Genomic DNA, 13,587 nt, shown 5'->3' with positions numbered 1-13,587 from the left:
GAAGCTTCTGAAAAATCCGTGCTTTTTGCATTCTTTGGCATCTTGAGTATAGCTTCTCTTATCTTTTTCATTCACATTTACCAAACCTTCATTGGTTCCTTCTCGCTAGTTCCCTGTAAGCTCTCAGTCTCCCTTGCTGATCAGTATCTCAGCAGCAGAGTTCTTTTGTTACAGACAGCAGGCTGTCAACGTAGGGCGCAACGGTTTTCCACAAACACTAAATCTTCACTTCGTGCCACTCAGATTAAATCTGGGCTTTTAAGCTCTCTGTTTTCCATTGCTCAACAGGCCTGAAAGGCCGTGTGAAGAGATCCTGAAAGGAGAGGAAAAAAATCATCATCTTCACTGCTGTGGACCTCCTGTCTGAGGCTGTTCCCTTAAGCATCCTCACTTCGACACGAGCTCATGTTGAAAACCTTCAGCTGCGCTGGGTTCTCACATCTTCCGGAGCTCTTAAGGTCTAACTCGGGCTCGGTTGCTCTCTCGGCAGCCTCTCACCGCTCGCTATCACCCTCGGCACCGCCCGCCCCCGTTGCCATGGCGGGGCCGCGGGCGTCGGCACCATAGCGTTGCGGGGCCACGGCCGCCGCGCTCCGCTCGGGATGGGGGCTCCGCGCCGCTGCAGTTCAGGTGCGACACGAAGGGACGTGCCGTTGGCGACCCCTTCTCCTCCCCCGCCGTCCGCGTGGGGCGGGTCCGCCATCTCTCCCGGGGGGAAGGGACGGCGGCTATCGGCCGAGCTGGGAGCGAGGGGACACGCCGGGGGCTGCGGCTATGCCGCGAGGGATGCTCGTGCCTTTAGAAAGTTCGGGCGCTTTTTTTTTTTGTGCTTTTGTTTGTTCGTTTGTTTTTCGGAGGGGCTGAAGCAGCGTTGGGGCAAAGGGGGTGCGGGAGGTCTGTGAGTTAGGGAGAAAAATGAACGCACCCATCTCGTAGCCAGTCAAGCCAGCCGGCGGTTAATGGTGGTGCGGCGGCTCCTGGCTCTGTGCATCTCAGCCCTCCGCCTGTGCTATCCCACTGCTGCCCACAGTCAGCCCTCCAGCTTGCCAGCCCGGGCAGCTGCCTCTCACGCTTGGTCTGCTGGCATTATTGTTCTCCAAAACTAAGCGGCTTGTAGCAAGCTTTGCCTCTTCGCTGAGCTCAGTGGTGTTATTAAGTTTACTTTCCATTCCCCACTGAACAGCATCTTCCTCAGCAGAGATTGTTGCTTCAGCATAAATATCCGCACTTCTCTGTAACAAGTGTAATCTCCTTTCGTGATGAATTACCAGTAGTTTTCATAGATTTTATTTTTGTTTTATATCTGTATTGATGTTTTGTTTTGTTTTTCCCAAATGACACACTTGTGTAAAATGCCTCCAATTGTAAATTGGTTTATTTGGAACTTTTCCTTTTCTGTAACAAATTTATCATTAGTACTACAATCCCTATAAGAGTGACTTGAAGGAATTAACCATTATCTAGCACCTTTTCAACAGTTTATTGCTATTCCATTCTAAGTAACAATTAAAAAATAAAAAACTTCACAATAACTGGGACAAAATACTTCATCAGTGAAGTGGCTTTCGTTCACAGAAAGGCTGATACATAAAATATTCTGCTAGTCTGATATTGATCATCAAGTTGATTCGTATCTATCACTCCCTTCCCACAAAAGGAAATTCCTTCCACTAAATGCAGCAAATAGTTAACTTCTTCCTCTTCACCCCCACCCCCCCCTTTATATTCTGTTTTCCCATTCCTATTAAAAGTTTGTGCCTTGAGGCCTACCAGCAGGGCATGCAATACCTACATTAAACCAAATTTAAAAGTGAGGGTGCTCCTGCTGCTAACGTCCTCAGATCACAGACATGCAAAATGAAGGAACTGGCAGCTGAAACTTTAATGGTAGGAAGTGCAGGCTGAATACTTGGGGAAAAACACAGTAGCTCTCTATGACGAAGAAGTCCTATTAGCATTTATGTACTTCAAAATGACAAGCTAGACAATTCTACATAACTGTGGGGCTTTCGGCTTTTGTTTTAAGTAAAATCCTATGTTGAAAGTATAGCATTACTAGGATTTTTCTACTCAAATGGTTGTTACTGGGACCATTATGTATTATTGTGAACATTAATGCTCTGCCTGTTGTTGCATTGCACATTGCATGTTCAATCATTTCTTCATCTTATGTACTGATGTAGTTTATTAAGACTTGGACCTACCTGGCTTGAGGAAGCACGCGTAATCACATGCAAGTAATACACCTGCATTGGTTGTTTCTGTGTAGGTTAAAAGCACTCTAATGAAAGAATAAAAACCGCTGAAATTAAGATCCCATCCATTCTTATGTACTGTGTCCTCATGAAGCCATGCTGAAGCCCAAACAGATTTGTGTGGAACTGGAGGGCGATATTACGTGCGATGCAATGGAAACAGAAGAGCTATCTGGAAAGTAATAAAAAGGAAACTAGATCTTCGTGGAAACATTTCAAGTAGTTCTCATTTTGTTTACATGTTTTAGGTGAAATGAAAGTGTTGCCTCAAGAACTCATTCAAAGCCCGCCATGGCATTCCAGGTTTGAAAAGCCAATGATTTTCCCACCGTTGGATTTTGCCAGGTATGTGCCTTTTTGTCTTTCAGAGTATTATTTTGTTTTACTGTGAGTAACTTCAATCTCATGTGTCAGTTTGGTAGATTAATCTCAGTTTGTTGAAGTATTCAAAAATGCAAAAGAATGAAGAAAATTTTATCTTTGAGAAATTTTGCTGTTAAAAGGAAAATATAAAAGGAAATCCATTCTGCTTAAGGTGGATATTTCATCCTATTTTTATTTTTTTACAGCAGCTTCAAAAGCTGTAGGAAGTTATTTCTGATTAGTAGGTGTCATCTTGCATTGATAAAATGAAAGTCAATGAACGTGTCTCGGTATGGATTTAAAAAAAAAAGGACTTTTTCCATTCAAACAAAATATATTTTAGCATCTCTCAAAATATGATGAATGAAACTGTCTCAACACAAAAATGTTATCTTGTAGTATATTTTATACTGGGAGTATAAAATACAGTGCCATAATCCATTCAAGCTATATTCCTACTTGTGCCTCCATGGCTTTCCAGTCAGTTTTCATTTCTCTTCCCAGTTAATATTTATCCGTATATTTTTGTCTCATTCATGAATTCTGGTCTCCCATTTACTGTTCAGCCCCAGTTTTATAAACAAGTCGATTTAGTAGTTACTCACTACTAATTGTAGTCCTGGAAACCTACGTTCTTTTTCCACTATTCCATTTCAGATAGAGTTACGGCTATTTCAACCAGGCTCATACTAACAGACTGATAGAACAAGAAGTTCCAGTGATGTGTGCCATAAAATATTTTAAAAATTAAAAATTAAGTTTGCATGGCTGGAGCAGTATTCTGCAGCCACAGATTTTTCCATTAGCTCTGAGGGCTGCTCTGAAAGTAGTGCCTCCTGTTTTATGATGTTGGCCCATGATGTCAGAGGCAGATGTTGGTGGTATGGCAGTAAAAGTTGAACCTTCCCACCAATATATCATTCAATTTTGTTGCTGTGTGACAGATGGCAGTAGAGGGATGGTCTGACAAAATGGCATCTGACAGGGACATGTGTGTGAAGTAAAGGTGTGTCACTGAATTCCTCCCTGAGATAAAAGTGGCACGCACTGACGTTTCTTGATGCTTCCTGAATGCTTACGAAGACCAAACAGTGGTGAGTGGTGTACTTCAGCAGTGAGTCACCTCTGCTGGTACAGATTTTTACGAGTGTGGCATGCAGGCTCTTGTTCATCACTGGCAAAAATATACAGCCAGTGGTGGTGATAATGTTGAAAAATGGTGGCTTGTGGCTGAGAATTTTACCTATAGTAAGTATACCAAGTAGTGTTATTGTGCTCTTTTTAACTGTTGTGGTAATAAATAGGAGGCATTACTTTTGGAGTGACCTTGGTCTATTGCAAGAGAGCTTACCCGAGATAGCATTGCTTCTCTCCTTTATTTGGGGATGGTCATATATTAGAAGATCATTCTCCAGCATTCCTGTAAGATGTGTTGGTCAGTGAAGAAGAAACGTGTTATTCTGTAATGGTGTGGATGACGCTGTCGGTGTGTAGTGATTACAGCAAGACAAGATCTGCCATTTTCTTTGATAGAAAATGCTCAGAAAACTTAACAGAATATGTAGTGAGGACAGAGAGTTACGTGAGGATCTGTCTGGTCCTTCATGCTTTATGCGACTTTGTTCTGTTCTTTGATTAAAAAGCCAGGTATATTTATCTTGAAGTATGTTTCTGGTAAAAAAATCAGTAGCTATTTTGCAATGTAAACTGGTAACAAAAATAGTTATTAAGAATAAATGGTACAAAAAGTTAACTCTCAGTTGGATGAAAATATATTTGATTTCAATAACTAATTGATTTTAAATTAAATAGGATTCAGTTTGTAGGTGAATAACACCTCATATAAACTATTTATGTAAGATCGTGGGTCACCATTGAAACACTGGAGAAATAAGGCTACAGCTCTTTGGAAAAAGCAAGTGACAACTTCTGGAAGAGTAGAAGTGATGCTTCTTAGCCAGTACCACCATAAGCTTATTTCTCTGTCAGAAATAACATCCGTTCTAATCACAGCATCCATTCTTCACATTAATTATTTTTATTTTTTGTAATCATAATTGCATATATGTACGTAACAGGGTGTTTTGAATAGTGATTATTTGAGGTGATGAAATTTTCTGCTGTGTGTTTTTTATTTCTACTATCGTCTGCTCATCTTCTCTGTGTTGTTCCTGTATTAATATCATTGATAACAGCAGCCAGGATGAGCTAATTATTTGTTATTTTCAGTAACTTGTAATTTTTTTCAGTGTAATTCCATCAGTTCAATACGCAGGATACCATGGGGCTTCTGTAAATTAGTTGTTTGGCACGTTGTTGCTTTTCTGCTTTTCTTGCCTTGGCTGCAGGTGGTTGATTTCTTCTGTTTGCTTGTTAGTTTTATAAGTTAGAAAGTGTTCCCAGTCAGAATTCAGAACTAAATATATTGACCCTAGGGCAGGGGTTTAAATTGTATGTGATGTGGGTGGGGGGGATTTTTTTCTTCCTAATTTCTCTGTATTTCAGTATCTTTGAGAAGACAGTGAGAAAGCAACAGGCTTTCTTTTATCCCAATTTGTACCTGTTTTTAACTGCAGTGTAGATTAAATTGCAGAGAGGTGACAGTGATGCATAGAAATTTGCATCTTGTAGATGAATGTTTCACTTTGGGGTCTGGACCTTTTATTTATATATATATTTATATATGTGTGTGTATGTGCATATATTTATGTGTGTGTATATATATATATATAATTTTATTTATATATATTTGCAGTTTTTTCCATCTATGTCTGCTGTTTTCTCTATGTGCTTATGATGTGAAGAATGTTCATTTTTTCAGCCTTGAAGTACAAAGATCTGCCTTTTGTGTATGTGTGTTTTCTACTGAATCTCTCATGTTTAATGACCCAAAGATACTGTTTATGTATATTTTGTTAAGTATATAGAACTATTGTATCTCGAAATATATTTGACATCAGTTTAAAATATATAATAACTGCCTTATTTTCTTTTTCCTGATGACATTACTTGTCTTCCTAAATTGTGACTGTTTTTCTCTGAAAATTCTGATATTGATTAAATGCTGGTATTGATTATCACTGAGTTTTTAGGATAATATCCATCAGATGTATATCTTCTGTGGTCAGCAGCAGTTCTGTTTTATGCTTCATGAAAGCACAAGCTTCTGTTGTCGTGTGTCAGGAACAGTAAATTTGGGAACAAATTTAAATGCCCTGTTTGTGCCACAAGTTTTCACGATTACAATGTTTTATATTCAGACATCAAAATATCTCTAGGTTGCTTAGCTATTTTGTTTTCATTTAAATGAATTTCAGAAAGTGTCTGTGGTATTCTCAAAGCAGTGTGGAGGGTATAACGCTTATATTAGCTAACATTCTGCAAAGAATTTACTCTCATACCTTTAATGAAAGTCAGCAGTATAATACAGGCAGAGAAAGAGGAAAGTTACAGATTTATATGGAACATTAAAGTTGATTTTCTTTTATCTGTGAGTGATAACAAGACAAACCTTACAGTCTTTTAAAGGAAAAAAATAAATTCACTTTACTTTTAAGAAGATAATGTTGTCTATGGTTGGGTTGTGATGATCACTTTGTGGTCAGGAAGTGCATATTATCCTTTAAAATTCAAGACGTCTCTTGTCTCAAAGTAGCGATGAAATGATGTATAGTTCAAATTTTAAAGATTGATTTTTGCACTAAGAAACGTATAGGAATATTCCCATTTCTTTCAGTGCCTTGTGTGTTACCCCATTTGGGACATTTTTTTGTATTGTGCTAAACAAACTGTGGGCAACAGAGAGCAGGCTTAAAAGTATGCACCTCATTAAGAAAAAGAAATATGTTTGAATTGGGTTTGGGACTTTTTATTTTATTGTTTGAAAATTTAAAATTTACAATAGCTTAGACCTCTTCAGTCCTTATCGATAATGCAAAAAAATGCAACGATTCTGGTTTAGAAAGCAGTTCAAACGTTGATGGTTTTGTCAGTTATTATTGACTCTGCTAATATGCAACATCTTATAGTTCAGGCAGAAATATCATGCAACTCAGGCCTTGAAAGCTGAACTAACTCTATTTCTTGCAGAAATAAGGATTTGAAATGGCTGCAGACCAAAAAATTAAAAAGGTATTTGTATGTGTTTATAGGAAACATTACGTTGTCAATATTTCAGTATATAGCTCTACTTGGCAGTGCTAATGTATTATACATGCTGCGGAAGTCTGTGTTAGCAGCTCACAGTGTTTCTTTTAATTTTTTTCATTTAAATTTAGGATTCATTTGATCAAAGACAAAGATGGCATAGATGATTATTTGGCGAAGAATATCAAAGGGTTGTCAAAACAAGAAGCTGCCGCGTAAGTTGGCTTTTTCAAGGCATTTTAACATCCATAAGTTTATTGTTTCCTTTGTTTCTAGTCATCATAATCATTTAAATTTAAAGTTCCCTAGGCCCTACCCTTTTTAGTGGAACTTGGCATTTAAAAATTGAAGCTGATATTAAATAATGATGGATCATTTCTCCTGATCTTAAACGTATCAAAGCATTTAACTCCTTGGCTTTATTAATTTGTGTATTTACCTAGGTATTACATCGTGTTTGCAACACTATAGTTAAGATCGTGTCAGTAATTATATTTGAAATTGTTCTCTTTCCCCTCCTCCCCCCTTTATTTTTTTTTCCTGTACCTCTGTGAAATGTCTCCTCTGGGGTGCAGGCTTAATATATAGACATACATGTTCTTGTAATTCTGAATTATTATTTAGCCACGCTCAACTGCTGACTTCTGCGGTATAGCATATGAAACACCATTAGATATTTCAAAACCCAACGAATGAAAAACATCTAGATAACTTTTGATTTCTTGAAGCTAAGGTATTTACAGTTAGACCTTATGTGAGCCTACTGGCAGAATTATTTTTCTGGAGACTTAGAACAGATCTGGTGTTCAGCACCATCAAAATTAATGAAAGAATTCTTACAAATCTGAATTGCTGGTTGCTTAAGTGAGATGATTTATTTATTTCAATATTTAAATAATAAAAAGATGCATATGTAAGGGCTCTGGGCACCTTAACAATTAATATTGCAAGATCACGCTTGCAGCATGGAGAAAAAAAAAACATTCTATTAATCAGGTTGGAATTTGACCAACTAGGCAACATGCTTCTTTCTTACCTAGGAATAGAAGTGCAAAACTTCTGTAAGACACTTTCAAATGAAAATCTAGAAAATTACCAGGTTTAAGCTTAGGGGCAATAACTTCAGCAGCATCCTAAAGCCCTACCGTGTAATGGTCAGCCAGTGGACTTGCTTTCTTTTTCTACAGTACACCTGGGTCACCTTTATTTTTTCATGATGATATAATTCAGCTAATAAGTATTCTGACTGTCAGTATAAAAATTCTAATTTATCCGGTCAGATCAAGCCTCGCTTCTTTTACTTGCATTAGAATCAAGTTGAAAGATGACAAACAAGAAGTTGGTTCAGTGATGGGGCTGTGCAGGACCTTATTAGCAGGTCATCATCTGAATGGATTGCAAAGTTCAGGTTGTTCCTTCCTTTCTGTTCAAGAGATGCTGTCGCAGTCTGTGGGATCCAGCAGTGTGACAGTGACAGGAAAATGATTTTGGAGCAGTGGAGGGAAGGAGCAGATTATTGCTCTGAGTACTCGTGGTTGATGTGGAACAAATAGCGATGGTTTAGAAAGGCCTTAGGTCTCCAAAGTGCATTTTACTTCTCTGATTTGATCACATCAGCCTTTTACTGCTGCTAAAATTACAAATAAACAAATATAAACTAAAAAAAAGTCTTATGATATTTCTCTTTTCACATACAAACTCTAAAAGAGTGTGAAGTTTGCAGAAAAGGAAACCAGCAGGGAAATCCACAATTAAATTTTAACATCTGTTCTGCTTTACCTAGATAAAATGCTGTTCCACTATTATGGCTTCCTCTGTATTTTATCGTGTGTTGTTTTTCAAAGTTAGGAAGGCCTATCAAAGGTTAAAATTGAAATATTATATATGTTTTGCTTTATGTGTAGGCTGTTTTTGTAGGTGTACATGTTTAAAAATATATATATTCATACTCCATATTTTTAGCTACTCTGAGAATTTCAGGTTTTGTAACTGTAGTTAGAAAATTTCTGTGGTATACAATTTTGAGTAATGTTCCATAAACCTAGTGCAATCACTTAAGTTAACAGCCTAGCAGCTACACAGTTATATTACTACTGGGATAATGTGTTTGTAGGAACACCAAGTGCACCAAACGTCATTTTAAGCAAATTTATAAGTAAAGCAATGCCATCTCTATAAATGAGATTACTGAAATCAATGTTTTGCTTTGTATGCCTCAGCAGGCAAGATATTTTTTGTTTTAAAAGTGTGAGAAATTGCTTGTAATGTGTGGTGTAGTATTAAAAAAACTACTTTCATTCCAAAAGTAAATCAGCACTTCTGGAAGGGTAGGATAGCTTTCTTTTACCACCCGAATACCTGTAAGTTTGTTGAGATACTTAAATCTGTTCCCTAAATAAATACTGTTAAAATTTTAATTGATGTATTATTATGATAATTTTCTTATTTCTCTTTGTGTTTTTTTGCTTTTGTTTTTGTTTGGGGGGAGGGGGTTGTTGTTGTTTGGGGTTTTTTTTTGGCGGTTCAGTTTTGTTTTTCCAGAGGAACTATCACAGAGTGTTTTGAAATTACAGAGCAGAAAGCCACCAGCTTTAGACAGTGCAATGGTATCGTATAGTTGGGTCAACAAAATACTTAAACAGAAATGTACTGTTTTTGAACTAGAACAAATACTTCTACAATTATTTGCAGCTGTGGTTGCTGCAGTTGTGCATGTGTCCACGATCTCTGATGCTGAATGTTTAAGTATGCATTCATTAGTGGCAGGATGTGCTGATCAGTAGATTCTCAAATCACACATCTTGCGTCTTGCATTCACTCTACAATTACTAGGGTGCAGGGATGGGAGTCATCTTCGCAGTTCATAGGTGAAAAAAGATCAGCCAGTGTACTACTAAGAATGCTGTTACCAAAATTACTTGGTTTATTGGTAATCTGTTGTTCCTACGTAATTCAATAATAAATTATTCTTTATTAATGATTTATTAAATTAACTTCCATATTGCTAGTTTATTGTCTGACAAAACATTATTTCAGTGACTATCCTGCTTAGTATTAAATATCCTTTTATTTTTTCCATTGATTACTAGATGATAATTTTATTTATTACCTCTTAAATAAAGGAATTTAAGGGTAGTATCACATTTATGAAAAGCAACATTCTTTAAAATTATTTCCTAAAAGTGTATCCTACACATTATTCTTTTAAATTAAGATAACCTGCTCTCTTTATGGTTGGAGACAAAAAACAGTTTGCAGTCATTTTTGAGTTATATGGAACTGGATCATCTATTCCAAAGTTTATCAACTGGGAATAATTCCTTTAAGTCTGCTTATGTTATAATTTCCCTTTTTTTGTGTGGGGAAAGATGCGGAGATTTAATTTTTTTTTCCCAGAGTGATGTGATAGTGCTAAAGGAAAATAGTACTTTAATTATATCAAACCAAGATACTGCTTTGTTTTCCTTAATTTTGTTTTGTTACCTTCCCTACAATAGTAACCTGAAATCAGAACTAAATGTAGTGTGAGAAGCTGGAAATACAAGGGAAGGAGCCAGGGGGAGAAGAAAGGTTCTCATTAATGCAGAATGTGACTGGTCTCTTGCCACAAGATTTTGTAAGCTTATGAGAAAGTTGGCTGACTCCACTGGCCTTCATGGTGCTTCCCCTCATACTGTTCTTTGTCTCAACTCACCAAATCATTAATGGTTCAAAATCATGTTGTCGTAAAAATTAAATGTTGTCCTTATGAGTGATCTATGAGATGAAAAGTTCATAATGATCAGTGAAATGCATTTTTCACCAAAGATTGATTCCAGCACTGAATCTTCAAATGAAATTGGAGCCTAGAACGGTCCAGAATTTGATAATGTCATTCCTGTTTGATAATCTTTTTTGTCAGGGCCAGAAAGATCAAGTAACAGTTCTCTCCTCTTCATACAAATGAAACCATTCAGTGAAATCTGTAGGGAAAAGAAAAAAAAATTAGAGGCTAGAAAGAGATACTTTAGATATTTCTGATGAGAGGAATAGCTTTGCTTAGTAGTAACAAAAGATACCACATTCCTGATTTTACTAGGTGTACTTCTGTGAATCAGCTGATGGGATTAGACTTGTAGTGTCCTCACTTGAGACTCATCGGTAATCGGAAGACAGCTAAATTATAGAGAGTGTGTCCTGTCTAACCTACTTGAGCAAAACCAGTAGAATTTGTTTTCTGTCTTGTGAGTGGTTGAGCTTACCTTGATAAATTTATTCCAGTGTATATGTGATCTGATTTTACTTTTTCTGACAGGAGACAGGATTATCATATATACAGTGGGTCAGATGTTTTTGAGATACAGTGAACTGTTAAGCTAAGAATTCACCAAAGGCTGGTCAATTTAAAGATTAACTGGAACAACAAAAGGCAAAGGCTTTCATTTTCTGGCTGTTACCAGAGCAATTGAGAGCCAGCCATAGTGGTTGGGAAGAGCAATCATTAAACTGCACTGCAGATTGTATGCAGCTGAATGTCTGATTCCTCATAGATTTCTGCAAGATTTTCTTTAGGAAAGAGAGAGCATTTTCATGTTCAGTAGCTTTTGTATCAAGAGCAGAACCATCAGTATCCTCTGGGTTCATGGGTTTCTTCCTAAGAAGCAGAGATTCAGAGTTAGAAGTAAAAGACATTATTTTGCTTCTCTTTTTTAATGAGATGTGACACTGGAATTTTCCACAAGGCTGCATGGGTCCTTAAAAGTTTGGAATTATCCCTCAGCGATTTCATATTTTATCAGAAAAATCTGGGATGATTTCAAAGGCAGGGGAGTAGTAAACATGCCTCTTAAATTACGGGCTTGGTGATTTTTTCCAGTCAAATCATTTCCATCACCTACACTGAGCTACAAGGAGTGAGGTACTGCTAGAGAAATACTTTAACCTTTTTTATTTATTTATTTATTTTAATTTCTTCCAGCCACTATCAAAAAGTGGTGTTTCTTGAGGAGGACTTCTCAGTATAAGAAACCTGATAGATAGATAGATAGATATACATATATATATATATTCATCATTCCTACATATCTATCATTCCAATACATATAATATACACTAATTATATATAATTTTTTTATGCTGCAGGAATGATGAATCGTGAATATAGTAACTCCTTTCTTCTATAAACCTTTGTCCTGCTCTGCAAAGAAGTGCAAAGGGGATTTCTCCTAAATTGAATTCAGTCAAATTAAATTGACTAGGTTAATCACCCCATATAATCAATGGAAATAAGTAAGAATAAATCATTTCCTTAGTTGAACCCCATCTTTGAGTCTTCAGACAACTGCTCTAGAATCAAGTGGATTGTACTTTTGAAGTATCTGTTTCTCTCCACTGCCTATATAGCAAGCTGTGGCTGACTGAGTTGTAGATATGTACATTTTATCAGCTGAACCCCATACTGGGTAACTATTGCATTTTGAAAGCTGTAAAATAGATCAGATAGAAGATGACTTGAGAAGGTGTATTCATTAATTTCTGAGGCAGTGATTCAAGAAGAAGCTGACAAGTTCAGAACAAAAATGACCTGGCATCCGTCTTAAAACTTACATTAGTGACGTATAATGTAACGTTATCCTATATTTTCAGTGAGAGAATTAAAAGGGAGAAATTATTAATTGTCCTTTCCCTGGTTCCTGCTATTTTCAATGTCAGTCCCAACTAGGTTGAGAGAAGAAGGATGTTATTATTTTCAAGTATTCGAGGTAAATTTGAGGAAGTAAAAGCTTTCCAATGTCCTTACCGATTGTTCTCTGTGTATTTAACCCATCTGTCCTCCGGTACTTAAGAGGAAGGAATTCTATCACCTGCTTAGAGGCCAGTATGATTCGGAGAGACTGCTATAAGAGAATAAAGGGATTTGTGGGCTGATGGAGAGGAGAAGGCCTAGCTTGAAGATTGTTTTATTGTTTTCATCATAACCATGACAGTTTACTAAGCAGTTCTGCCGGTCTGGGCTTCTTCTGATCTTGACCTCTCTGTTGATTTTTCGCTTTGCTTCTGTATTTGTCTTTAATCTATTTTGTGTGAGTGTTAAGGAACCACTTCTTTAAGGAAAGTTAATACAAATAACTGATTGGGTATTTGCTTAATCCAAATGTTTTAGTTGCTGTCACTTCTGTGAAAGTCATCATAGTTCACTTGTTTTAATCTTATCCTAAACAAATAGTTTAGTATTGTTTTTCATCTACATCCTACTATACTGTGATATTCTCTCTTCAAAAAAAAAAAAGAAAAAAGAAAAAACAGAGGCTTCCAGATATGAACAAATATAATTTAAGTTTGTCAATTTTGTGTTGTAAGGTCATTTTGATCCTTTCTATATTACGGATCCTCCCAGAAAAGCCTTGGGGAGTAAAGATCTCGGTGGATAGGGACTATGCTAAGAATAAAGGCTAGGAAAAATATTTTGGTGGTGGGGGGCTAAGCCAAGGAGGGAGGTGGTAGAGGCACATTTTATTACTAAAAAGCTTTCAGAGGGAGATTTTATACACAGATCAGCTAATGTATAGACTCATATTCTGCTTTCTCCTTGTAGTTCAGTCCTAAGTTGTAAAATATTTGGCTATAGTGATGCACACATTGGAGCTGCTTCCATTCTTTTTGTGTACAATGCTGTGAAGACGAAGGGAGAGCTCCAAGCAGCTAAAGAAGGGAGCAAAAGCAGCAAGAAGTCTTTGCCTTTCATATTCACAGACTAGTAAGATTTTGCTGTTCTCGCTGATACCTATCTTCGGAGATGACCCAACCTTTTGAACTTCTTTGGTCACATTAGTCAGGTTGAGAA

At 36.9% G+C, this 13,587-nt stretch overlaps 1 protein-coding gene across 1 annotated transcript in view; it reads left to right on the top strand.

Annotated features, from left to right (window-relative positions):
* Positions 1 to 13,587, top strand: part of TTC29 (tetratricopeptide repeat domain 29) — a 245,828-nt gene that overhangs the window by 118,149 nt on the left and 114,092 nt on the right. The window contains exons 5-7 of the mRNA XM_065736041.1: positions 491 to 630; positions 2,504 to 2,600; positions 6,896 to 6,979. Of these exons, the coding sequence (XP_065592113.1) occupies positions 603 to 630; positions 2,504 to 2,600; positions 6,896 to 6,979 (209 nt within the window). The 5' untranslated portion in view covers positions 491 to 602. The remainder of the gene's footprint in view (positions 1 to 490; positions 631 to 2,503; positions 2,601 to 6,895; positions 6,980 to 13,587) is intronic.

Source organism: Cyrtonyx montezumae, unplaced genomic scaffold (genome assembly GCF_038088225.1).
Source record: "Cyrtonyx montezumae isolate F1298 unplaced genomic scaffold, pur_monq_1.0 scaffold_2, whole genome shotgun sequence".
In the NCBI taxonomy this organism is placed as follows: domain Eukaryota; kingdom Metazoa; phylum Chordata; class Aves; order Galliformes; family Odontophoridae; genus Cyrtonyx; species Cyrtonyx montezumae.
The sequence above is the reverse complement of the archived record's forward strand: the minus strand, read 5'-3'. Positions and strand labels throughout refer to the sequence as shown.